The sequence below is a fragment of the Coregonus lavaretus genome (assembly GCF_964263955.1).
Source record: "Coregonus lavaretus genome assembly, chromosome: 32".
Lineage (NCBI taxonomy): Eukaryota > Metazoa > Chordata > Actinopteri > Salmoniformes > Salmonidae > Coregonus > Coregonus lavaretus.
In genome coordinates, this window is record NC_140019.1 from 9,422,969 (window position 1) to 9,450,883 (window position 27,915).

A 27,915-nucleotide genomic window follows, 5' to 3' on the forward strand; every position below is an offset into this window, starting at 1 on the left:
CTCAGTGTTCACAGTAAACGCGCACTGGAAGTTGCACTGAATTTTTACAACCTTCAAGTTTGCTATCAGCAGATCTGAAATTTGCTCAGAGCCTAAATATTTTGGAGGGAACATTGGTTGAGTGCTATTGTTGATTTTGCCTTTAGAATGTGCTGGCAATAAGGCATCCTATTTAACTATTGTAATGACTTTGCCAAGGTGGCACACGTTCGCTGAAGTCAATGGCTGTGTTCGAGAGCATCAAAACCGTGATGTGTCATGGGAAAATTGTGCCATCTAGCGTCCATAAGATCTAATTGTCAAATCAGCAAAAGTTTCACAACTTTTATTTTTAACTCAACAGTGTTTCCTAATGGGGGCAGGTATCCTAGCGGTTGGGCCAGTAACCGAAAGGTCGCTGGTTCGAATACATGAACCGACAAGGTGAAAAACCTGCTGATGTGCCCTTGAGCAAGGCACTTAACCCTAACTTGCTCCAGGGGTGACGTACTATGGCTGACCCTGTATAACACCACATTTCTCTGCAGCTATCCTGTGTATGTGACCAAAAAAAAAATAGAATGTGGGATGTAACCGTAAAATAAACTAGCTCGTAACCCCATCCCAAAACACCATTTAAATCTTTAAATAGAGAAAAGCTGCATCATAAACACATAAGTGGCTTTTATATGGGGGAGTCTGCCCTGCCCTTTAAAAGTTAGCAATTAAGATAAATAACATTGGAATCCTTTTGTTACTGTTGAATTTATTTACAGCTGAAATCAGTGGAATAAGCTATACCTTGTGCAACGAGTTATTGGAATTCATAAACATCTTGCAAAAACAAAACAATATTCATTCTAAAATAATAGTTCATTAAAAAAATGCATTTCAAAGGACCAATTCAATACACTGTACTTCATATCAATATATTCTTAAAGCATTACAGACTGGTATGACATGGAAATATCATCATAACACTGTTAAATACTAATAACAAACAATATCTAGATGTTATGAAAAAGATAATTAATAAAATAAGCCACTTATCTTTTAAATTAAATAAAAAGTCAACTGATGTGGCAAAGATGCCAGAAGCAAGCTTAGGCACAATGTCAGTAAAACCACACTCACTACCACATTTTTTAAAATAAAAAAACTAAGCGAAACTACAAAAGCATAAGACTGTCTGAGGCGATTGAGTATAGTTGAGTGAAATGGCATTGGCTGGGTACTGTACAGTGCTTTTAGTGAAAGTGAGTTAAATATAATGAGCTTGGTGGTTTTCGCCAAAGCAAGGGACTCATGAGACATCAAAACCACCATTTCTATCTCATATACATCACTGAGAAGCAGACGACAACAGGGCATCATATGACAAACCACCCAGAACATTTTAAAAATAAGTGATCCCCTTGAGGCGAGGTGGGTGGAAATGCTCAGTTTGGTGCTTTAATTGAGACGAGGTGGGGGGAGCAGGTATAGGGTCAGGTAAAACATCAGGGTTCAGGGAATATGGGGGATATAGTTCTATAGCTCATCCTCCATCTTTTCCGTCTTGGTGTTCCATAGAAGCTGAGGAGGCTTAGGAGACAGAGGAGGGTAGTAGACCTGCTACTGGCCAACAGGGGGCAGGGGTATCAGAATCCAGACGGCGTCAGGACGTTCATGTCACGGGGTTTGAGTTTGTGTGGGCGGGTCTGGAGAGGTCTGTTGCCCTCGATGCCGCTGATCTCGATCTTGGGGGGGTTGAACTTGGCAGGGTCGTCCGCCATGAGGTTGACCTGGGTCTTGATGCCCTCCATGGTGTTAGACTTCTGCACGCCAAAGTATGACTGTAGTGTGAAGCCTGAGGGAGAGCAGAAGAGACAAGGATGTTAATGCACCTGACAAAAAGGTATAGCATCAGCAAAGCAAAAACTGCAACATCCATTACATTTCAAGTTATTTTTAGAAGCCGAAATGCTGACTTGACCATGACTATAGAAGACTATTATTCACACATTCTATCTTGGGAACACAAAGTCTATTCTAAGATCCCTTGTCATTTTATTTATTTTTTTACAAAGAAAGCTCAGCCAACAGTCCTAATTATAGAAACTCCTGAGGGACTGATTTCTCACCTGTGTTGGTTTCTGAACCGGGGTCAGTAGTGGACTTCTGTACTACTGGGCGTGAAGTTCCAAAGAAGCTCCACCTCTCCCCTCCTGCTCCACCCCCTCCCTCGTTGCCTCCCATTTCTGGGCTGAGATTAGGACTACCGAGCTCCGGGGCAGCGAGAAATGGTGCAAGACTCTGGCTGTTGAACCAGCTCCTGCATGCCCACACACAACAAAGCTATTAGAGACATGGAATAATTGTACCTAATGTGCCATCTGAAAATATTATTCATATTTGAATCTAGTGTTCATTCAGAGGGGAGTGGACTTCTATTCTACTACAGAATCTATTACCAAAATAGCCAAAAATAGCCATTTGATGCATACCTGCGGTTGAGTATCGGTGAGGCGTGGGGGCTGACGCTGGGGGTAACACAGGGGGTGACAGACGGGGTGCCGGAAGGGGTGCCACAAGGGGTGGATTGAGCTGATGTTGTAAGCCTGTCCTCCTTGAAGTCCCCACTTGGCATTTTCAGCTTCTGCAGAGACAAAGAGGTAGAAAGATGCAGCTTAGAAATGCAGCCCATGAGGGAGCGAGAGGCATTTGTTTTGCATGGTAAACCCACACATGCACAGACAGCAATGCAAATGACAAGACCCAGAGCAAGATTGTGACATTGAGGCATGACTATAAAACACACAAACCAAAGACCAGTTTGGCCTGTTTGGCCTGTTTCCCCCAATCAACATTTGTTTTTGCATCAAACTAAGGATCTTTGGAAACTGTTGACCGCAGTCAGTGGGATAGATCTTAGGGGGGGCCACCAAAGAGAAGATTATCTGGCTGGCCACCAGGCTACACAAAGTCCATTGGACCGGCACCCAGATGAATGGCCTAAGACCCCTCTCTATGCAGGAATCCCATTCTTGTCAGTCCAAAATTAGATGATCACTGCATGTCATTTTCATTATACATAAGCGTATAACTCAGAGGCATCAATCCAGGGAGTGTTTTTCCCAGGCCAAACAATAGACAGGCAGACCACACCTGTCCTGCATCCACCAACACAAAGTCAATACCTGTCACCAAACATCCCCTATATAATCCATAGCAGAGTAACCCTACCCAAATAAGGTTTCCCAGCTAGGTACCAATATTCCCAGAAGACTCAGATAGCCTAGTCTTCGATCTAGAGAGTTTCCCAGCTAATGAAATCCATAGAACCATGATAGGCTAGTGAAAAAGCGATGCTACATTCCTTCTGGGAATATCGGGATGAATATCCCATACTTCTGTGTGTACTATGCTCCTGCATTCTGTTCACTGTTGCAATCCTTGCTCTTCGAGTTCTGCTCACTGTAGTGCTGATCATCCGAATGTGGCTTATACACTGTCCCCTCTTGGTTTTCTCTTGCTCCTAACAGTCTATCTAGAGGTTTCCTCTAGGGCGTCAGCACCAGACCTAAACATCTTTGGAACCCTGCCCTTCGAAACCAAATCTGGTGTTCAGCACAGCACCAGCCGGTTGGTCGGGGACCACATTTTGATGTCATACAACCAATTAGCCCTTGATCATGACTCAGTTCCATTACATTACAGAAGAGTCATTGGAAGAAGGCATCTGCTGTATTGGGACGTTTAAGAGCCCCGGCGCTGGGTCTGAACAGTAACACACATCGCTTGTGGTACGGTTTTGGAAGCATAAGGACCTTCTCTTTTATTTCAGTGAGAAACAAATTTCAAATAAACAAAACGTTAAATTGATACACACCTTTATAGGGTTAGTGTTCCCACACAGCCATATCTCCATGTTCCAGCACTTGTTTCCGGAAGACAGAGGGACCACCTGTACTAATTTGCTATCTAGCATGCTCCGAACACCTGTGTGCAATGTTCCCTCTAAGCTGCGCAGAGAAGCACGAGATTGAACTTCACCCAACTTTCTAGAGTTTTCCCCGTTAGTTAAAACTCTCAACGTTTCCCTTTACTGTGGTAACTGTGATTGAATCAATGCAATATTAGCCACTTTCAATGCAACATACCGAAACCAAATGAACTATGCAAGACTTAGTTTGAAAAACTAACTAAGCAAGAGATTTTGTTGTAGGCAGAACTCATCGGAGTTGGATTCTATTGCATTGACAGGCACGACTCAGGCCCGTACTCTAAACAGACCGGTGCGCCATAACCAATCAGAGCTGCAGTAGGCCTATATGCAAATAGACCATTGCCATATATGGATCTGTGTCATTCACATTGAACTGGACTGTTTTTACAGCATGAGCAGTCGTGAGTAGATGTGCTTGTTTTGAGATCAAAGCGAGAGCTACATGTAGCAACGTGTGCACATTTGTTCATATCCTTTGTTAGTGAGTTATTAGCCCAGTTATATATAATTTGTAGTCAGCAATGGGGGAGTGATTGCTTCCTACAAGAGCACAAAACTTGTGCATTTCTAGACACGAGTCAGGTAAATAACCATTTTTTGTCTTAAAAGGGGCAGTGTTGTATTTTGAGACAGGCTTGAATAAGCTATGTAGCCAATAGGCAGAGGGTAGCATAATTTGCCTGATTCTCTGTAATAATGGTATGGGGATAATGATTCATTTTATTTTGTAAAGTGGTTTCTTGCATCAAACACCATCAACATTTTGAGTCACCTCCTTATCTGAAGGACAATTGGATAAACAGGTTAATGTCAAGCCCTGTTTCAAAAGTCTCATGGAATGTAGGCCTAGATTGAACACCACACATTGGCTGCTACTGTAGGCTGAATGATAGAACAGCTATTTCCATGTTAAAATGTTATGGGATGCATTTTCTCCATTATTTTTGATGGTAGGCCTACATTATGAACAAATAGCCACAGTAGCCTACTTGACCACTGTTAAAACTAACTTAGTGTTCACATTAAAACGTGCGCCGGAAGTTGCACAGAATTTTCACAACGTTCAAGATTGCGCTCAGCAGACCTGAAATTTGCTCAGTGACCAAAAACATTTTGGGGAACATTGCCTGTGTGTAACGAAAGAAGGCCGGCAGAAACGTGTTGTCACTGAAAAATACTTTGGCTGCAACTGTGATAAAGCCGGTTAAAACAGTGTACGTGTGCATTTTGCATTTGTGAAATTATTTTGATGTGAAATTAAAGTAAAGGGCTTTATGTTTGTAGAACCGTATCGCAATTGAGAATCGATTCACGTTTCGCTGGAATATTTGGCTGTCAGACAGTTCACCTCTGAAAATAACATAAGGTCCTTGGACCTTAAGGAGTAACGGTACTAGAGCCCCACAGTGGAGGTTTCATAATACCCATAAAACCTAGCGGTCAAACAGGTAAATGGTTCCAAACGTTTTTCCAACATAAAATGTTTCCCATTTTTGAAACACTTAAAATAAAGTCTGTGTTTCATGTAACCTACCCTTGTGTGACGTTTTAATAATGTAAATCTCTCTCAGACAAAGTTACTTTTATCAATATAGCGCCTTCGGAAAGGATTCAGACCACTTTACTTTTTCCACATTTTGTTAGGTTACAGCCTTATTCTAAATTGATTAAAATTGTTTTTTCACCCTCATCAATCTACACACAATACCCCATAATGACAGAGCACTTTTTTTTTTTTTTTTTACATTTATAAAATAAATACAAAATGAAATATCACATTTACATAAGTATTCAGACCCTTTACTCAGTACTTTGTTGAAACACCTTTGGCAGTGATTACAGCCTCGAGTCTTCCCGGGTTTGACGCTACAAGCTTGGCACACCTGTATTTGGGGAGTTTCTCCCATTCTTCTTTGCAGATCCTCTCAAGTTTTGTTAGGTTGTATGGGGAGCCTTGCTGCACAGCTATTTTCAGGTCTCTTAAGAGATGTTAAATCGGGTTCAAGTCCAGGCTCTGGCTGGGCCACTCAAGGACATTGAGACTTGTCCCGAAGCCACTCCTGCGTTGTCTTGGCTGTGTGCCTAGGGTCGTTGTCCTGTTGGAAGGTGAACCTTCGCCCCAGTCTGGGGTCCTGAGCGTTTTGGAGCAGGTTTTCATCAAGGATCTCTCTGTACTTTGCCTCGATCCTGACTAGTCTCCCAGTCCCTGCCGCTGAAAAACATCCCTACAGCATGATGCTGCTGCCACCATGCTTCACCGTAGGGATGGTGCCAGGTTTCCTCCACGCTTGGTATTCAGGCCAAAGGGTTTAATCTTGGTTTCATCAGACCAGAGAATCTTGTTTCTCTTGGTCTGAGAGTCTTTAGGTGCCTTTTGGCAAACTCCAAGTGGGCTGTCATGTGCCTTTTTACTCAGGAGTGGCTTCCGTCTGGCCACTCTACCATAAAGGCCTGAATGGTGGAGTGCTGCAGCGATGGTTGCCCTTCTGGAAGGTTCTCCCATCTTCACAGAGGAACTCTAGAGCTCTGTCAGAGTGACCATCGGGTTCTTGGTAACCTCCCTGACCAAGGCCCTTCTCCCCCGATTGCTCAGTTTGGCCAGGCGGCCAGCTCTAGGAAGAGTCTTGGTGGTTCCAAACTTCTTCCATTTAAGAATGAAGGAGGCCACTGTGTTTTAGGGGACCTTCAATGCTGGACATTTTTTGGTTTCCCAGATCTGTGCCTCGACACAATCCTGTCTCTGAGCTCAACGGACAATTCCTTCGACCTCATGGCTTGGTTTCTGCTCTGACATGCACTGTCAACTGTGGGACCTTACATAGACAGGTGTTTGCCTTTCCAAATCATGTCCAATCAATTGAATTTACCACAGGTGGACTCCAATCAAGTTGTAGAAACATCTCAAGGATGATCAATGGATACAGGATGCACCTGAGCACAATTTCGAGTCTCATTGTTTTAATACATTTCTAAAAATGTCAAAAAACCTGTTTTCGCTTTGTCATTATTGGGTAGTGTGTGTAGTTTGCTGAGGAAATGTTTTTATTTAATCAATTTTAGATTAAGGCTGTAATGTAACAAAATGTGGAAAAAGTCAAGGGGTCTGAATACTTTCCGAAGGCACTGTATGTTCGGCTCTATTTACTCTCAAATTTGAAAATGCTAATTAGCATCAAAGTAGACATCATGCAATTCTACAAATCCCTGCAAGCTCCTGCAGGTCATCTCTAGCTGACATCTTTGCGCACAGGTATTGTGTCAATTTAAAACTTGCACAATACAGTTCACAGAAATATAAATTGAAAGAAATGTAGCTAAAGTATTCATTACTGCATTTAGCCAACATTAGATAGTTAATCCAGAGATTCTTACCTTTGCCTCGATTCGGCAGTCTCGCCCAGATGATCATGGCATTTGTATTTCTTTATCATAGCCACATTAGCATTTCATTTTTGGGGGGGCCAATATATTGATAAAAGTCACCTTGTCATAGAGAGATTTACACAGTCATCAAAACGTCATGCCAGGGTAAGCCTAAACGAAACACAGCCCTTATTCTAAGTGTTTCTAAAATGAATGGTGGAAAAACGATTGGAACCATTTCCTTGTTTAACCGCTAGGTTTTATAACTCATACTATGGTACTCTATGTTAGGCTCCTTAAGAGTACATCTTGGGCTAACAACCAATGTACCAGTCAAATACCCACAAAGAGGGAGGGGCAGGTTTGACATTGGGCTACCCCTCTCCCCAGTAGAGGCTACCTACAGTCCGTTGGACATTGCTAATCTATATCTTAGGTAAAAAATTCCAGGAGAAGTTAATGCACGTTGCTTGACCTGTATGGAGAATGGGAAAAATGAGCAAAGTGTATCTGTATTATTGATGTTTGATGAGTATTTACCACCCTATGTAAAGTTGGGATATATAAGATACGCCGTAAGAGTGTTTGTGCAAAACCCGATGCAATGCAAGAAGTGTAAAAAGCTTTGCCGTTTGTCAAGTGTTTGCAGACAGAAGGAATATGTTATTTAAGAGTCTGTGAATGTAAAATGTTGCAATTGTGGTGGGGATCATATTTCCGAATTCCCTGAGTGCCCTGTTAGGGTGAAAGAGGTTGAGGTGTCAAGGATTAGGGCTGTACAGCAAATCTCCTATGTGGAGGCGGTGAAGAGAGTTGAAGGGGCAAGAGGCCACAGTTCTAAAAAAGATATGGTGGTGAATGCACCACAACTAGTTGCAAATGCTATACGTCAATCAAGTGATCTGGATATTTATTGTGAAGAAGGTGGATTTTGTAGCGTTTATAGCCACAGTTATTAATTGTACTGCACAAGTGTCCAAGAAGTTGGACATCATTATATCTGGGCCTCCAAGACTTAATGGCAGAAGCACTGCAAGGACTACTGTCCCAGGAAATGTCCCGCCATCACATTATACTTCTGAACCTGTGTAGGGACCTGATTATAACAGAAAAGCAGGCTGATTTAGTTTAAATGACATTTTGTTATTGATAGTTTGTATGGAATTTGTTATAAATTTTTTTGCCCCGCATTTTTTCATTTTCAGATCTTTGTTATCCACCTGTACAGTAGGTGGTGGAATGCACATACAATTGTTGCAAATGCCATTATACCAAAGAAGAAGAGGCTACCTACATAAATCCCTGACCAAATGACATTGATAGAGCACACCTTATTTTTTTGTAAAGCGGTGTCAATTTGCCAACCTGTGTTTCACTAATAGTCTAAGCCAGGGTTTCTCAAACTCGGTCCTAGGGGCACGTTTTGGTTTTTGCCCTAGCACTACTACACAGCTGATTCAAATAATCAAAGCTTCTTCTTCTTCAGTGGGGTTTATCGGCAGTTGGCATCCAACGTTATTGTGCCTTACCGCCACCTATTGTACTGGAGTGTGGGCCAGAGACAGTGAGAAACTAAATCCTACCTGCCAGCCCCGTTGCTCTTAAAAAAGATAACAAAATATTTGAGACTATATCTAATGACGTTCTACTCAATATACTCTTTAAACTAAATTCCTGTATCCCCTTCTCCCTCATACTAGATCTCATCCTCTCTCTTCCCCTCTGATATATTTACATTTTAGTCATTTAGCAGACACTCTTATCCAGAGCAACTTACAGTTAGTGAGTGCATACATTATTTTATTTTTCATACTGGCCCCCCGTGATACTGCCCACACTGTAGCAATACATGCTCCACGGTCTCTGTTTCCTGGCAATATTCACACTTTCCTGTTGGATGCTTTCCTATCACATTTAAGGTCTTATTCAACTGGCTGTGTCCCACCCTTAATCTTGTAAAAATAGCCTCCTCTCTTCTGTCCCTTCCTGCCATCCTCCCCTCCCCAACTTTCCTCTGTACTTGAAATAAATGCCTTCCCTTAGTATCTCTATTCCACTGCTCCAGCCATCTCTGCACCATCACTGTCCATATCAGGCTTTTTCCCTCTGCCTTGCTCATTGAAACTACAACATCAACATCCCCACTAATAAGTGCTTGTTTAGCCAGTACATCAACTGCCTCATTCCCCTCCACCCCCACATGGGCTGGGACCCAAGTAAATATTATCTGTATACCCATCTGTCTAATCCTGCCATAGGTTTGTAGCACCTCATAAAGCAGGTATTGCCTGCTATGTGAGCTAAAGGACTGGAGACTCATTAACACTGCACATGAATCAGAGCAAATAACTACTCTGTCTTAACTTCCTCCACCCACTGCAAGGCCAACAGTATGGCCATCAGCTCCGCCGTATATACAGCCAGATGATCTGCAATACGTTTCCTGACTTCCACCCCACATTCATGTGCTACAAATGCTGACCCAGTACGTCCTGTCCTTGGATCTTTTGAACCATCTGTGTAAATGGCCACAAAATCCTGATACACAGTATCCAGATGTCTCTTAAACAAATCAGATGGATCAACACTCTCCCTATCTTTCTATAGTCTCTCCAACACTTCTAGATCAACTACTGGAGGCGGGAGTAGCCATGGTGGATATACAGGAATAGCTACCGTTGGTCTAAACTCCCTTCCATACAGTCCCATCTCCTTCGCCTGCGTATTACCCACCCACCTAAAGCTTGTGTTCTGTCTTCGCTCATGTTCCCAGAATGCCTGTAAAATTCCTTTCGCAGGATGAGACACCCCATGTCCCTGTAGGTTGACCCAATAATTCATTGCCAGCTGCTGTCTCCTAATCTGCAATGGCATATCCCCCATCTCCACCTGTAATGCAGCCACTGGGGACGTCCAAAACGCCCCACTACATATTCTGAGTCCTTGCCCCTATATGAAATCTAGCCTTTCCAATGAGATCTGGGCTGCCGAACCATACGCTATACTGCCATAGTCTATTACAGATCGGATCAATGCAGCATACATGGTCCTCAATGAGGAATGCCCAGCCCCCCACTCATTCCCCGTCAGAGAGCGCATCACATTTAGCACCTTCTTACACTTTCCCACCACTCTCTCAATGTGTTCTGCCCAGGTCAAAGTATCCCCCAAAGAACCTGAAGGCCCCCACGATCTCCAAGTTTCTCCCATATAACCTCAAGTATACCTCATCCCCCACCTTCCTCCTGGTAAAGAACACTGTCTGAGTTCACTACAGAGAACCTGAATCCCCAAGGCTCTACCTCATCAATTGCTTCATGTACCTTCCTGACTATGTATGGCACATTTCTTCCCCTCTTCCATAAGGCCCCATCATCTTCAAATAACGACCTCCCAATTTCCGGCTGTATCTGAGAGTAAACATCATTGATCATGGAAGTCTCCCGAGTGGCGCAGTGGTCTAAGGCCACTAGAGATCCTGGTTCGAATCCAGGCTCTGTCGTAGCCGGCCGCGACCGGGAGACCCATGGGGCGGTGCACAATTGGCCCAGGGTAGGGGAGAGAATGGCCGGCAGGGATGTAGCTCAGTTGGTAGAGCATGGCGTCTGCAACGCCAGGGTTGTGGGTTCGTTTCCCACGGGGGCCAGTATGAAAAAAATTATGTATGCACTAACTTTAAGTCGCTCTGGATAAGAGCGTCTGCTAAATGACGTAAATGTAATGATTGAGAACAACAGAGGACTAGTCACGCTCCCCTGTGGAGTACCGTTATCCACCAGATAGCTGCCTGATATACCTTCCAAACAAAGCTTGATGATGAGTTGGTTATTTGAATCAGCTGGGTAGTGCTAGGGAAATAACAAAAACGTTCACCCAAGTTTTGGAAACCCGGTCTAAGCAGTGCGCCGGGCAATTGGCCATTTCCCGAAACATAGCCTAGCTAGCAAACGTGTAACGTTACAGGCCAAGTCTAATTATTTGTTCGGCTTGACAAATCTTTTTGAGTTGGCTAATTAACTAAACGACAACTTAGCTAGCTAGTCAACTCCCTAAAGTTACCAATGGTAACGTTAGTGTAATGTTTCTTTGACGACAACCACACAAATATAGCAAACTAGTAGCTAACGTTAGCTAACTCTGTGATGTTGTTTTTATCGCACTACTTTGCTTTATCTTGGCCAGGTCGCAGTTGTAAATGAGAACTTGTTCTCAACTGGCTTACCTGGTTAAATAAAGGTGAAATAAAAAAATAAAAAACTAGCCCAGTGAAAAAGCGGAAATGGCATGGGCCAGACAGGCAGAAACTGGCTCTACTAGCCTGAGCAGCGATTAACGTCGGCTAACTAAAAAAGCTGAAACTAACGTTAACGATATATGAACGATTTTAGCGTTATTTAACATACAATGACTACAAAAATAAATAACGTTACTTTGCTGGCTTGATAAAGATACCGGCAAAAGAAACGTCAACAGAGGTGCACTTTGTGCTAGCTAGCTACGTTGACATTACGTAAGGTCGGTTAGCTAACTAGCCAACTGTTAGGCCTCGACAAACAGCAGGACATGGCCAACGAAAAATACATAGATCTGATCAAATACCTTTTCATGGGAAGATTTCTTTGACTCTCCAGGCCAATCCACTTTCTCATTTTATCCATTATTCGTTGTTTTTCAAGTGTAATAAACAAATACAGCACGGAAGTACAATGTATATTGTAGCTACGAACCGAAAAATGGCCTCATTCCCCCTTTGTTACAGGCTTTCTGATTGGCTGTTTTAGGAAAACGTGGGCTCGTCCCATTTTAAGTGTGTTGCCTGGCAACATGCACAGCACAAATAACACTCAAATTTAGAACAGACAGTACTTTAATACAGCAGGTAACAGACAGCATTACGTAATTACCCCCATAGAACCCTGAAAATCGAATCGAGAACCTGGCAGTAAATCAGATTATCTAAAAACAAATCTATCACCAAAGAAAATAGCCCTGCTTTGTATGGGTGACAATTTCTATATCCAGTATTATTTTCAGAAACTTTAGTAGTGGTGTTTGTTTTACACAAAGGGTAACATTTCTATAAAGCTATTGAGCTACTATATGTGGTGATGAAAATGAGTCCACCATATGTGGATATCATTCACCTATAAAATAATGTGATTATGAGTATAGTACAAACATCTCTGTGTCCTGTTGAACATGAGTGGATACATTAATTAATATGTGTAACAGGGTTGGTTATGTCTCCACTTTCCACTTCAGAAATATATATTTGTATATTTGTATATTCAGATTGGTTGGTTGGAAGCAGAGGAGGGAACATGCCCCAATCCATATCAACAGGGCTGCAGTAGATAGAGTCAGCAATTTTAAGGACTTGATATGGACCAACAAAACCACCACTCTTGTCAAGAGGGCGCAACAGCGCCTCTACTTCCTAAGATGGCTGAAGAAATTTGTCAAGCCACCCTGGGTACTCTCCAAATACTACCTTTGCACCATCGAGATTGTCCTGACCGGTTGTATCACGACCTGGTATGGGAATTGCTCCGTCCACAACCGCAAGGCCCTCCAGCCGGTGGTGAAGACAGCCCAGTACATCACTGGGACCATGCTCCCACCCATCCAGTACATCACTGGGACCGTGCTCCCACCCATCCAGAACATCCACTCGAAACGGTGCCTGAGGAAGTCCCACAGCATCATCAAGGACCCCACACAGCCCAGCCACGAGATGTTCACTCCCTTATCGTCGTGCAGACGGTATTGGAGTATGAGGTCTGATACCAACAGGCTCAGAGACAGTTTCTATCTACAAGCCATCAAACTGCTGAACACTTGAACTGGACTGACCACCTGCACTGACTCTCCGCACCTTAACACACATTAACTCACTCACGCACACAACCACACACACACACACATCACAACTGCTGCTACCAGACTCTTATTTATTATTACTAAATACTGCACAATTTTAAACACTTGCACCCCCAATCCCCAAAACATTGTACTATAAATTGTGCCTTCCTACTGAGACATTTACTTCATGTTTATATTCTTATATATTATTATTTCTTATTGTTGTTGCATTGTCGGGAAGGAACCACAAGTTAAAATGTTGTTGGACAGTGTATGTCATGTGTATCCTGTACATACGACTAATAAAACTTGAAATGTGAATTTACATGTCAATAAGGTTTAATGTCCTTGGCCATGCTTGGAAATTCTTCCCAGTCTGATATTTACGCAGGTTATCATTTCTCATCATGAATCTTGCCCTGGAGGCAGCTCTGCAGAGTGGTCACTAGCTAGCACAGCCACAAAGTCATAACACTCTGATTTTAAACCTACCCCATAACTTTAAGCCTAACCTTAGCCACACTGCTAACCCTAATGCCTAACCCTAACCTTAAATTAAGACAAAAAGCACATTTTCGTTTTCATGAATTTTGACAATATAGTCAATTTTGACTGCAGCTGGCCTATCCAAGGGGATATTGCTCAGTTCTGCCTCTAGGACAAGACCCATGACAATAAACGTCAACTTGCGATATTTACATGAAAGTGGTAATTCATGTTCTTAAACACGATTCTATTTACGTATGTGTACAAGTTCAGTATGTTCATATGCATAGGTGGTGCATGCAATAGGCTCATTAGAGGAAGCTTAGCATATTTGTAACATATGCATATTCAAGAATAGCATGCAATCAGTTGGCTGTATTCCATCCTAAATGTAAACAACACCTTTGGACAGTCTCATTGGCCCCGTAAGGGGTGGGACAGTTGCCTTAGGAAATGGGCTAATCATACACCACAGAGACAACAACTGCACAGGCAGCCGCACACACATACACACACAAAAACATGCACACACGCAAGCACACGCGCACACATACACTGGCGACACGTTGCACCTGCATGAACAATATCTGTTTACAAATAAAAAAATCTGGCTATTGCCCAGTGGCCTATTTAGAGCTAATCTACCAACTGGACTCTCATGTGAGGTCAATTCAGGATGACTGTCTAGCCCACCACCCACTGGTCTGATTCACATTCCAATCTACTGGACAAGACCCATATCTGTATCCTATCTCAAATGAATATCAAGGCATGCTGATGCACGCAAAAGCATGAGGGTTGCATCTCTATGATACTCAACTCTCATGAAGAAAGAAAATAAGACACAAGCACATCTGGGTGGGATAAAAAAAAAGCAGTAGCTTGGTCATTCCACCAATTCGGTGACTTTTGAGAAGTGTAACTTTTTATTTCACCTAATTTTAACATAATGACCACATGATCAACTTCATAAAAAACATGTTTTCCCGTCTCAAGAGGTAAAATAAAAAAACGGACTATAGTAAGTGCCTAAGATCTTCAGACAGCACAGTGTTCAATTCCACTGCTACGTAGACTATACACAGGTGTACAGTACATTATAACCAAGGCTGACACATCTTCCCTGTCAACCTTGTCCAACTGTCTGGAAGAAGGTAAAATCTTGGATGCAGAACAACTTCCTCCAACTCAACAGCAGCAAGACAGAGGCTATGCTGATATTCACCCTCCAGCAGATTACCAACTCCTGCAGCACCATCTGACCTGCCATAGACGGACACATCATTCCCCTCTCCTCAGTCATCACCAACCTGGGTGTGAAATTCGACCCTTTTCTCTCGTAATGCCCACATTAGTCACGTCTGTAAAACGTCATTCTCCCGCCTAAGACACTCTCTCACCACTTCTGATGCAGAAAAGCTTATCCATGCATTCGTTTTCTCCAGAATTGATTATGGGAATGCAGCACTTGGGGGCCTGCCTGCAAACTCAATTAATAAATTACAGCTCATTCAAAACAGTGCTGCAAGGATTCTGACACACACAACAAAAAGTCTTCCCACATCACCCCCAACCTTGCTGACCTCCATTGGCTTCCTGTCCCTCAAAGAATTGACTTAAACATTCGCCTCCTGGTCTACAAAGCCCTAAATGGCATCGGACCTGCCTACCTGTCAGATCTATACTTTCCCCCTATGAACCGCCACGCACGCCAAACTACTTCATGCACCCAGAATCCGGCTCAGAACAATGGGGGACTGTTCCTTTTCCTCCCATGCACCACGCCGTTGGAACGCCATTCCTGACAATCTCAGGGCAGTTCAGACTGTTGCGGCTTAAGTCTCATCGTTATTGGCTGGCCTACCCTTCCTCCTAGACTTTGATTGTTGTTGTTTTTATATATATTTTTTACTTTTTACCCCCTTTTCTCCCCAATTGGCAGTTACAGTCTTGTCCCATCGCTGCAACTCCTGCACGGACTCGGGAGAGGCGAAGGTCGAGAGCCATGCATCCTCCGAAACATGACCCCCTCCAAGCCGCACTGCTTCTTGACACACTGCCCGCTTAACCCGGAAGCCAGACGCACCAATGTGTCGGAGGAAACACTGTACCGCTGGCGACCGAAGTCAGCGTGCATGCACCCGGCCGCCACAAGGAGTCGCTAGAGCGCGATGGGACAAGGACATCCCAGCCGGCCAAACTCTCCCCTAACCCGGACGACGCTGGGCCAATTGTGCGCCGGCTCATGGGTCTCCTGGTCGGGGCCGGATGCGACACAGCCCGGGATCGAACCCGGATCTGTAGTGACGCCTCTAGCACTCCGATGCAGTGCCTTAGACCGCTGCGCAACTCGGGAGGCCCTGAATGTTGCTTTTATGATATGGTTATATATACAGTACCACTCAAAGGTTTGGACACACCTACTCATTCCAGGGTTTTTCTTTATTTTTACTATTTTCTACATTTCAGAATAAAAGTGATGACATCAAAACTATGAAATAACACATATGGAATCATGTAGTAACCAAAAAAGTGTTAAACAAATCAAAATATATTTTATATTTGAGATTCTTCAAAGTAGCCACCCTTTGCCTTGATGACATCTTTGCACACTTGGCATTCTCTCAACCAGCTTCATGAGGAATGCTTTTCCAACAGTCTTGAAGGAGTTCCCACATATGCTGAACACTTGTTGGCTGCTTTTCCTTCACTCTGCGGTCCAACTCAAGTTTGCCAATGACCATCTGGATGATCCAGAGGAGGAATGGGAGAAGGTCATGTGGTCTGATGAGACAAAAATAGAGCTTTTTGGTCTAAACTCCACTCGCCGTGTTTGAAGGAAGAAGAAGGATGAGTACAACCCCAAGAACACCATCCCAACCATGAAGCATGGAGGTGGAAACATCATTCTTTGGGGATGCTTTTCTGCAAAGGGGACAGGACGACTGCACCATATTGAGGGGAGGATGGATGGGGCCATGTATCGCGAGATCTTGGCCAACAACCTCCTTCCCTCAGTAAGAGCATTGAAGATGGGTCGTGGCTGGGTCTTCCAGCATGACAACGACCCGAAACACACAGCCAGGGCAACTAAGGAGTGGCTCCGTAAGAAGCATCTCAAGGTCCTGGAGTGGCCTAGCCAGTCTCCAGACCTGAACCCAATAGAACATCTTTGGAGGGAGCTGAAAGTCTGTATTGCCCAGCAACAAGGTCTGTATGGAGGAGTGGGCCAAAATCCCTGCTGCAGTGTGTGCAAACCTGGTCAAGAACTACAGGAAACGTATGATTTCTGTAATTGCAAACAAAGGTTTCTGTACCAAATATTAAGTTCAGCTTTTCTGATGAATCAAATACTAATGTCATGCAATAAAATGCAAATTAATTACTTAAAAATCATACAATGTGATTTTCTGGATTTTTGTTTTAGATTCCGTCTCTCACAGTTGAAGTGTACCTATGCTTATTACAGACCTCTACATGCTTTGTAAGTAGGAAAACCTGCAAAATCTGCAGTGTATCAAATACTTGTTCTCCCCACTGTATATAATATATTTTGATTTGTTTAACACTTTTTTGATTACTACATGATTCCATGATTTATTTCATAGTTTTGATGTCTTCACTATTATTATACAATGTAGAAAATAGTAAAAATAAAGGAAAACCCTGTAATGAGTAGGTGTTTCCAAACCTTTGACTGGTACTGTATATAGTTGTATTTTATTTTATATTTTATTATATGCACTTGTATAATGAAAAGGGCTTTAGAAATGTAATACATTATTATTATTATTAATATTATTATTAAGTGCCAGACAATGTAACAGGGTTGACGATTTTATCTTAAATCAGCCATAAATCCCCTTGTGACATGGGGAATAGAAGCTTCTTGTGTACAACAGAGAGTGGCAATTGAATGCAAGCTTCACAAATTATTTTTTATTGTTAAAACAAGCTAGCCTGTCTTTCTATGGGTAACAGGGTTGACGTGTTATGCTCGATCTGCTCAGTTTTCTACCACAGTACAACCAGCTCACCTGCTTTTACACTAAGATTTGACTATTAGATGTTCAATGTTTTTTTAGATAAAAATATTTAAAAAGGAATAGTTTCATCATATGAAATCGAGAGTTCAGTTCATGTAACAGGGTTGACCATAACATGAGGATTAGATGTAAATGAATCACTAATCACATTATATAAATAATAATCATCAGAAAGGACTTTGTCAAAGCAACAAAATAACTAGGGCTTTACAATGATGGTGAAATGTTGGGGTTAAGTGGGTGAAAATCTCCCCAGAAGGTCCAGAGGGTGCATGGAGGGGCATGTCAAAATGCAGAATTTTTGCACTTTAGGAAGTTTTTATTTAAAAAAAGATTTATTGAAGTCTCCATGTGGTCTATATTAAAGGGCACAATTTCTTTTTAAAATATCAAAGGGTTGCAAAAAGCACTCTGTTCGTGGAACGACCCAGTGAGCTATGCATGTTTCTAGTCCGTCCCCCTGATAAGCTCATCGCAGATCAGTACCTACAGGCAACCATCCAGTCCCTGTCATACTCACAGGCATCGGCCCCACAGTCAGGCGATGGAAGTGGGTGTCCTCAGCAGAGAGACCCTTGTGGGGGGTGTAGCCAGCTTCTGTCAGCCCTGCCTGGAGCTCAAACCTCTGGAGGCTCTCCTGGGTTTGCTCTGAAGGACCAAGGATGGGCTCACAGTGAGGAGTAGGACAGACATTATGGTGTACTAGTCTAGCATAATCGAATACAATGATATCATGTAATCCCATCCCATTGTGGAATATATGTAATTCCTCTATAGTACAGTAACTATAACATCTATTCCAATAGTTCCATATTGTATGAGAAGAATGACAATGTGATTGTGTTTGTTTTCCTACTTACTGATCATGAGTGTGTTCATGAGAGAGGAGGCTTTGGCCTTTACCACAGGGACAGGGGGCTTGACCGGTGCTGCTGCTGCCGCATCAAACTGACCGGACGAGAAGGTCAGTGTCTTCCCAGTCTCACTCTCTTCCTCCTGGACACAACAACAGGCTAATGGGTTTCATATTAACACCATAGTATGTGCTTAATGCAGAGGTCACTCTCCCAGCAACGGTTCATTAAACTCTACAGACAATAGTGATAATCTCGGCCAGGTTGGACATTGAATGTTACAGTTGAATTTATAAACTTCAATACTGTATGTAGTAACTCCTGAGTGGCGCAGTGGTCTAAGGCACTGCATCGCAGTGCTAACTGTGCCACTAGATCCTGGTTCGAATCCAGGCTCTGTCGCAGCCGGCCGCGACCGGGAGATTCATGGGCGGCACACAATTGGCCCAGCGTCGTCCAGGGTAGGGGAGGGAATGGCCGGCAGGGATGTAGCTCAGTTGATAGAGCATGGCGTTTGCAACGCCAGGGTTGTGGGTTCGTTTCCCACGGGGGGCCAGTATAAAAAAAATATGTATTCACTAACTGTAAGTCGCTCTGGATAAGAGCGTCTGCTAAATGACTAAAATGTAATGTAAAAATGTAGTAACAGAGTAGAAAATTCAGCCAAAGCAAAATAATAAATAAATCAGCATCTTAGCATAATCATGTTTTCACAAATGCTTGAAACATTTGATTATGCTTTGTTTGATTATGCTTTTTTAAAACCAGTTAAATGTAACTAAATGTAATCTACGTAATCCCCAAAAGTCATTATTTATCATGAGAGGGCCATCAAAAATAACTAGTCACGCTGCATACTCCAAGAAAGGATCAAATCTTACCTTTCTGGTAAAAATAGTTATATATTGCTGAGATGTAGTCACTTTTGAGGACACAAACTCAAGTACACAGTACAAACATGATACAAATATGACATATTTTATGACATATTTCCTATTAAAAACGGTATGAATAAGGCTTGAAATGACTTATATGCTTTCTAAATATAGCATAATCAACAAAACAAGTAACTATACGATTTAACCTTGCTTATAACTGTAAAATACATATTTGTGTCTTTAGTGTTAGAGAAAATGTGCATATTTTCTAAAGATCTCTCTTGATCAAAATGTCTGCCCCCACCACTGTGAAAGTCAGACAGAGCTCTAGCTTGGCTTCCTGAACTCGTTATGAACTTGCGTTTCATCTCCTATTAATATTGTCTGTCTATGACAAACAGAAAGTGTTTTTTTGTTTAAAATCTATGAATCTATGAAAAAGGAACACCTACAGTGGGGAGAACAAGTATTTGATACACTGCCGATTTTGCCAGTTTTCCTACTTACAAAGCATGTAGAGGTCTGTAATTTTTTGCATAGGTACACTTCAACTGTGAGAGACGGAATCTAAAACAAAAATCCAGAAAATCACATTGTATGATTTTTAAGTAATTCATTTGCATTTTATTGCATGACATAAGTATTTGATCACCTACCAACCAGTAAGAATTCCGACTCTCACAGACCTGTTAGTTTTTCTATAAGAAGCCCTCCTGTTCTCCACTCATTACCTGTATTAACTGCACCTGTTTGAACTCGTTACCTGTACAAAAGACACCTGTCCACACACTCAATCAAACAGACTCCAACCTCTCCACAATGGCCAAGACCAGAGAGCTGTGTAAGGACATCAGGGATAAAATTGTAGACCTGCACAAGGCTGGGATGGGCTACAGGACAATAGGCAAGCAGCTTGGTGAGAAGGCAACAACTGTTGGCGCAATTATTAGAAAATGGAAGAAGTTCAAGATGACGGTCAATCACCTTCGGTCTGGGGCTCCATGCAAGATCTCACCTCGTGGGGCATCAATGATCATGAGGAAGGTGAGGGATCAGCCCAGAACTACACGGCAGGACCTGGTCAATGACCTGAAGAGAGCTGGGACCACAGTCTCAAAGAAAACCATTAGTAACACACTACGCCGTCATGGATTAAAATCCTGCAGCGCACGCAAGGTCCCCCCGCTCAAGCCAGCGCATGTCCAGGCCCGTCTGAAGTTTGCCAATGACCATCTGGATGATCCAGAGGAGGAATGGGAGAAGGTCATGTGGTCTGATGAGACAAAAATATAGCTTTTTGGTCTAAACTCCATCCGCCGTGTTTGGAGGAAGAAGAAGGATGAGTACAACCCCAAGAACACCATCCCAACCGTGAAGCATGGAGGTGGAAACATCATTCTTTGGGGATGCTTTTCTGCAAAGGGGACAGGGCGACTGCACCGTATTGAGGGGAGGATGGATGGGGCCATGTATCGCGAGACCTTGGCCAACAACCTCCTTCCCTCAGTAAGAGCATTGAAGATGGGTCGTGGCTGGGTCTTCCAGCATGACAACGACCCAAAACACACAGCCAGGGAAACTAAGGAGTGGCTCCGTAAGAAGCATCTCAAGGTCCTGGAGTGGCCTAGCCAGTCTCCAGACCTGAACCCAATAGAAAATCTTTGGAAGGAGCTGAAAGTCCGTATTGCCCAGCGACAGCCCCGAAACCTGAAGGATCTGGAGAAGGTCTGTATGGAGGAGTGGGCCAAAATCCCTGCTGCAGTGTGTGCAAACCTGGTCAAGACCTACAGGAAACGTATGACCTCTGTAATTGCAAACAAAGGTTTCTGTACCAAATATTAAGTTCTGCTTTTCTGATGTATCAAATACTTATGTCATGCAACAAAATGCAAAATAATTACTTAAAAATCATACAATGTGATTTTCTTTTAGATTCCGTCTCTCACAGTTGAAGTGTACCTATGATAAAAATTACAGACCTCTACATGCTTTGTAAGTAGGAAAACCTGCAAAATCGGCAGTGTATCAAATACTTGTTCTCCCCACTGTATGTGAGAATGCTGTTCATTGACTATAGCTCAGCGTTCAACACACAAAGCTCATCACTAAGCTAAGGACCCTAGGACTAAATACCTCCCTCTGGATCCTGGACTTCCTGACGGGCTGCCCCCAGGTGGTAAGGGTAGGCAACAACACATCTGCCATGTTGATCCTCCTTTACTACCTGTTCACCCACGACTGCGTGGCCAGGCACAACTCCAACACCATCATTAAGTTTGCTGACGACACAACAGTGGTAGGCCTGATCACCGACAACGATGAGACAGTCTATAGGGAGGAGGTCAGAGACCTGGCAGTGTGGTACCAGGTCAACAACCTCTCCCTCAATGTGAGCAAGACAAATGAGCTGATCGTGGACTACAGGAAAAGGAGGGCCGAACAGGCCCCCATTAACATCGACGGGGCTGTAATGGAGCGGGGTCGAGAGTTTCAAGTTCCTTGGTGTCCACATCACCAACAAACTATCATGGTCCAAACACACCAAGACAGTCGTGAAGAGGGCACGACAACACCTTTTCCCCCTAAGGAGACTGAAAAGATTTGGCCTGGGTCCCCAGATCCTCAAAAACTTCTACAGCTGCCCAATCGAGAGCATCCTGATGGTTGCATCACCGTCTGGTATGGCAACTGCTCGGCATCCGCTACTCGCTGTTTATTATCACTTTACCCATACCTACATGTACAAATTACCTCGACTAACCTGTAGCCCCGCACATTGACTCGGTACCGGTACCCCCTGTATATAGCCTTGTTATTGTTATTTTATTGTGTTACTTTTAATTACATTTTGTAACTTTAGTTTATTTAGTAAATATTTTCTTAACTCTATTTCTTGAACTGCATTGTTGGTTAAGGGCTTGTAAGTGAGCATTTCACGGTAAGGTCTACACCTGTTGTATTCGGCGCATGTGACAAATACAATTTTATTTGATTTATTTTAGATTACTTTGATCAAGTTGGCTATAAATCGATTTCTGAATGTGCTCTCCTGCTGCGCTACGATGTAAGGATTGCAGGCATGTGCTTTGTCAGTGGCTGTGACATAGGGTTCAGCCAGGAGCTGGACAGTTGGAAGAGTGAATTAAAGGATAGGAAGGACATCCCAGCTTCAAGTGGTGTCAGATTTCACATCCTACATCACACAGGCGGAAAATATATACTCCTGTGTCTGTGAGAACCAGGGCTACCGCTCATTCTCAAAGCAAGCCATTTCGATCTACGTGTCCACAGATCGATTTATAAGATAAAATGTCGGTTAGAACCAGTACCAGAACCACGTAGGTTCCCTTAACGGGGCACTTTCCATCTAAGAGCACAATAGATCCCATTCAGATCAAACAGGCCTGGCCTTGTAAGGACATATTTAGGTGGTGCACCTCAGCAATCCTCTTGAACTTCCTCTGTGGGATGAGAGGGTCCTTCCAGGGGTTGTTGACAATCATGTCAGTGGGAGGGGAGTGCATGGGTGCGTCCAGGGCCTCGTCATAGCTGAAGGCTCGTCGGGACATACCAATAGGGGATGAGAACCCCCCAAAGAATCCCCCAGATACACCAGACTCCAGTGCTGGATTTGGAGACAACAGCAATAGAAACATTAGAGAGGCTTTGAAGCCACCAGTCAGCCATATTGGCACTCCCCAGTAGGAGCAGTCCTCCATAGGAATGAATGAAATTCTGCAGTATTTCAATTAATGTTTCAAGGACAAAATTACATATATTTAAGTATTATTTAGTTGTAGTGGGGTCAGTACATTAGTACTCTCTAAAATAAATACTTTAAGGAAAATGTTTGTATATATTATTTCATATTGTTTTATGTTTAGCTCACACAATATAATTTTAAAGTATGCATTAAGTTGTCTGTAATAGAATAAACGTGTCAAAAACTAATGTAGGCATTTATAAAAGCATTTCTATAGCTTCCAAAATCTTTTTTACAACGGAGGAGTACCAAGATGGCTGCACGTTGGCTTCAATACAGCACCCCCTGTCAGTCATCCAGGGTTTATACACATCATTGTGTGTTTCACATGTGATCCTTGAAGGAGGATGTTCATCATGTATTACCTGGTATATCACCCTGCCTGGATCCCATTCTGCAGTAAGTTGGACCAGGTTATCTATGAGAATCAAGGTGACTGTGGAGATCTTGACCGGCTTCCTAACCTGCAGAGTTCAGCAAAAAAAAACATCAGTAGATAATCACGGGGCAGAGATCCATAACGTGTCTCAGAGTAGGAGTGCTGATCTAGGATCAGTTTAGTATTTTAGATAATAATGAATAAAATTATCATAGATCAGCACTGCTCCTCAGACGTTTTGTGGATAAGGCCCTGATACAACAACAAAAAATGCTTTACGAATAACGTTTTGTGATGTGATGCTAAAATGAAAGAGGTTCAGCTCACTAATATTGAGTTTGCTATATGTTTGTTTTGGGAAGAGCACACTGTCTTGGGATGCATTCCAACCCCGCAGAATAGACCTGAGTCTGGTTACCAGAAGCCTAAGTTACAAAAGGTCACTACCTCAGAGAGTCATGTTGATGGAAGACAAGAAGTCTCACACATATGCCACACCACTATGTGTCTATGTCACAATACTATGCTACTATATCCACACCAGATTGAGATAATATTAAGCAAGTATCTACACTGTAAAAGAGAACTGTAAAATATTCCGTAATTCTGGGCATTTGCAACAATATTTTACTCTAAAATGTTTTACTGCAGCATACTGTAAATTATGGTGCATTGTGGGAAAATGTTGTGGGCGGAGAAATAATCGCTGTATTTCTAATATTACTGTAATTCCACTCCACAGAATACAGTACTGTACCGTATCTTTGGAGCACCAAAAACCTTTTGACCACTAGTGGGTGCATGGTATTGTTGTTTCTGGCTCATTAACATATTTTGAGACGTGTCTTGTAAGAGGCTATATTTGTTGCACCTGTGAATGAGAATACTGTACCACTTTAACTCCTATGTGGTTATAGTGCCCCATCAATTTGTATAGGGGACAGCTTGGAGTGGCAGCAAGTCTTGAACCTTAAATGGTTGAGCATTTTTCTGTGTCCTTTTGGTCTGTTTTGCCCTGTAGTCACTGCCCGTTTTGAAGCCTTTGTTAAGGCCTCTAGAAGTGCAAGTGATATAAAACACAAACTAGTAATTTATGTAATGTGTAAACACTTTACCTAGCGGCCAATCTACTTGCACCAATCCTTTGCAATTATAGTAAAATACTGTGAAATACAAACCCCTCCCCTCAATGAATTTCATTCTTCATTCATCAATTCATGCATTCATCGGTGCCGGCAGGTAGCTTAGTGGTTAAGAGCGTTGTGCCAGTAACCGAAAGGTCGCTGGTTCTAATCCCCGAGCCGACTAGGTGAAAAATCTGTCGATGTGCCCTTGAGCAAGGCACTTAACCCTAATTGCTCCTGTAAGTCGCTCTGGATAAGAGCGTCTGCTAAATGACTAAAATGTTAATTCATTCATTCCGATTAAGGTAGCATTTACTTTGGTTGAGTATAATGCAGTAAATGTTACGTTATTGTACTGTGTGTCATTACACAGCACTTGCTTTGACACCGTATTTATATTACAGTAGGTGTACTGTAAAATGAAATAAATAATTTTACTTGCCACTGAGCTGCCTGTAAGCTACTGTGAAATTGCACCTGGGCTTTCATTTCCATGTTATCTACCACCAATCTTATCAACAGATCAGTAACATATGCTACTCTTTTAACCCCATTACCAAGATTCTATATCGTGAGAATGCTGAGTCAGTGGAGAGCATCTACCAACAGTAGGCATATATCATTGTAAACTATACTTTTTAGCTCCCGTTAGGCAGTAGGCTAACGGGAGCTAAAAAACCACGTCTTTGCAGAACAAGAGAAACATGCGATTGTCTCGGTTGTGAAAGTCAAGACACCTTTACTGAAATTGACGTCAGCAGTAGCATGTGCCAGCTGGACAGTGACTTGCAAAAAGACAACGTGAAAGGCAGTATGGTAATGGTATGAAATTAATAGGAATACCCACGCCATAAAAATATCAATATTGTTATACCATGAATATTACAATTACAATAAAACATTATCATCGTTGTTGTTAATGTATTATTGCAGTTGCTGAATTAGTAAAATAGTAGGCTATCACAAATAAATATTTACAACCTTTATCCACGTGACGCAATCAAAGAACATGTATTGCTCATAATGATAGGCTAAGTAAAATAAAACCATGACTAGATGCGGTTACATGAATCAGGATTTTTCCCCTCAACTTTGATGACAATATAGCCTACCTGCTCTGCCTCAATAAAGTCCACTCGCTGTCGCTACTCTGCTGCGTTAGACCCGATTTTTGTAATTTTGGTGAATCATCCATGACTTTTGGACAGGGGACGCAAATAAACACGTGCAGAGACAAGTGTCACACCAATGAGCAGACAATCCTCTACTGGAAATAACCGGAGTAATCATGCTGTGAGCAGGTTGACGTTTATTGACATGAATCTTGCCCTGGAGGCAGAACTGAGCGATTTCTGCTAGATGGGCCAGCTGCAAAGTCAAAACTGGCTATATCGTAAAAATCATGATTTAAGTTTAAGGCTAGGCATTAGTGTTAGCAATGTGGTTACGGTTAGGGTTAGGTTTAAAATCACTCCGCAGAGCTGCCTCCATGCCAACCTGCATGCTGTCATGGGCAATGTTCTCTAATTTTTTGGGGCACTGAGAAAATGTCAGGTCTTGTAAGCAGAAACTTGAACGTTGTGAGAATTCTGTGCAAGTTTAAGTGCGTGTTTACAGTGAAAACTGAGGCTGTACCCGCTTGAAGTTACAGTTTTAGGCCTATCAGAGTGGCCTACCAATGGAGCGAATCCCATAACATTTTCACATGGAAATAGCTTTTGATTTCTATGATATAGCCTACACCTATGTGGTGTTCAATGAAGGCCTACATTCTATCATGAGACTTGTAAAAACTTGTTTGACTTGGTCTGTAACACAATGGGCCAAATACAGTTGAAGTCGGAAGTTTACATACACTTAGGTTGGAGTCATTAAAACTCATTTTTCAGCCACTCCACACATTTCTTGTTAACAAACTATAGTTTTGGCAAGTCGGTTAGGACATCTACTTTGTCCAGAAAATGATGTCATGGCTTTAGAAGCTTCTGATAGGCTAATTGACATCATTTGAGTCAATTGGAGGTGTACCTGTGGATGTATTTCAAGGCCTACCTTCAAACTCAGTGCCTCTTTGCTTGATATCATGGGAAAATCAAAATAAATCAGTCAAGACCTCAGAATTTTTTTTGTAGACCTCCAAAACTCTGGTTCATCCTTGGGAGCAATTTCCAAAAGCCTGAAGGTACCACGTTCATCTGTACAAACAATCGTACGCAAGTATAAACACCATGGGACCACGCAGCCGTCATACCGCTCAGGAAGGAGATGCGTTCTGTCTCCTAGAGATGAACGTACTTTGGTGCGAAAAGTGCAGATCAATCCCAGAACAACAGCAAAGGACCTTGTGAAGATGCTGGAAGAAACAGGTACAAAAGTATCCACAGTAAAACTAGTCCTATATCGACATAACCTGAAAGGCCGCTCAGCAAGGAAGAAGCCACTGCTCCAAAACCGCCATAAAAAAGCCAGACTACGGCTTGCAACTGCACATGGGGACAAAGATCGTACCTTTTGGAGAAATGTCCTCTGGTCTGATGAAACAAAAATAGAACTGTTTGGCCATAATGACCATCGTTATGTTTGGAGGTAAAGGGGGGCGGCTTGCAAGCCGAAGAACACCATCCCAACCGTGAAGCACGGGGGTGGCAGCATCATGCTATGGGGGTGCTTTGCTGCAGGAGGGACTGGTGCACTTCACAAAATAGATGGCATCATGAGGAAGGAAAATTATGTGGATATATTGAAGCAACATCTCAAGACATCAGTCAGGAAGTTAAAGCTTGGTCACAAATGGGTCTTCCAAATGGACAATGACCCCAAGCACACTTCCAAAGTTGGGGCAAAATGGCTTAAGGACAACAAAGTCAAGGTATTGGAGTGGCCATCACAAAGCCCTGACCTCAAACCTATAGAACATTTGTGGGCAGAACTGAAAAAGCGTTTTGCGAGCAAGGAGGCCTACAAACCTGACTCAGTTACACCAGCTCTGTCAGGAGTAATGGGCCAAGATTCACCCAACTTATTGTGGGAAGCTTGTGGAAGGCTACCCAAAATGTTTGACCCAAGTTAAACAATTTAAAGGCAATGCTACCAAATACTAATTGAGTGTATGTAAACTTCTGACCCACTGGGAATGTGATGAAAGAAATAAAAGCTGAAATAAATCATTCTCTCTACTATTATTCTGACATTT

The 27,915-nt window shown here is 42.7% G+C and overlaps 1 protein-coding gene across 1 annotated transcript; it reads right to left on the minus strand.

Annotated features, from left to right (window-relative positions):
• Positions 1 to 725: 725 nt before the first annotated feature.
• Positions 726 to 25,991, minus strand: LOC311107763 (putative monooxygenase p33MONOX). Its single transcript, XM_084150294.1, has 8 exons — positions 25,835 to 25,991; positions 23,585 to 23,683; positions 22,894 to 23,081; positions 18,585 to 18,720; positions 18,245 to 18,372; positions 2,466 to 2,617; positions 2,103 to 2,293; positions 726 to 1,828 (listed from the first exon to the last, which is right to left on the minus strand). Exons 2-8 carry the CDS (start codon positions 23,610 to 23,612, stop codon positions 1,620 to 1,622), a joined length of 1,032 nt encoding a protein of 343 aa, XP_084006420.1. The 5' UTR covers positions 23,613 to 23,683; positions 25,835 to 25,991; the 3' UTR covers positions 726 to 1,619.
• Between the last annotated feature and the right edge of the window lie 1,924 nt (positions 25,992 to 27,915).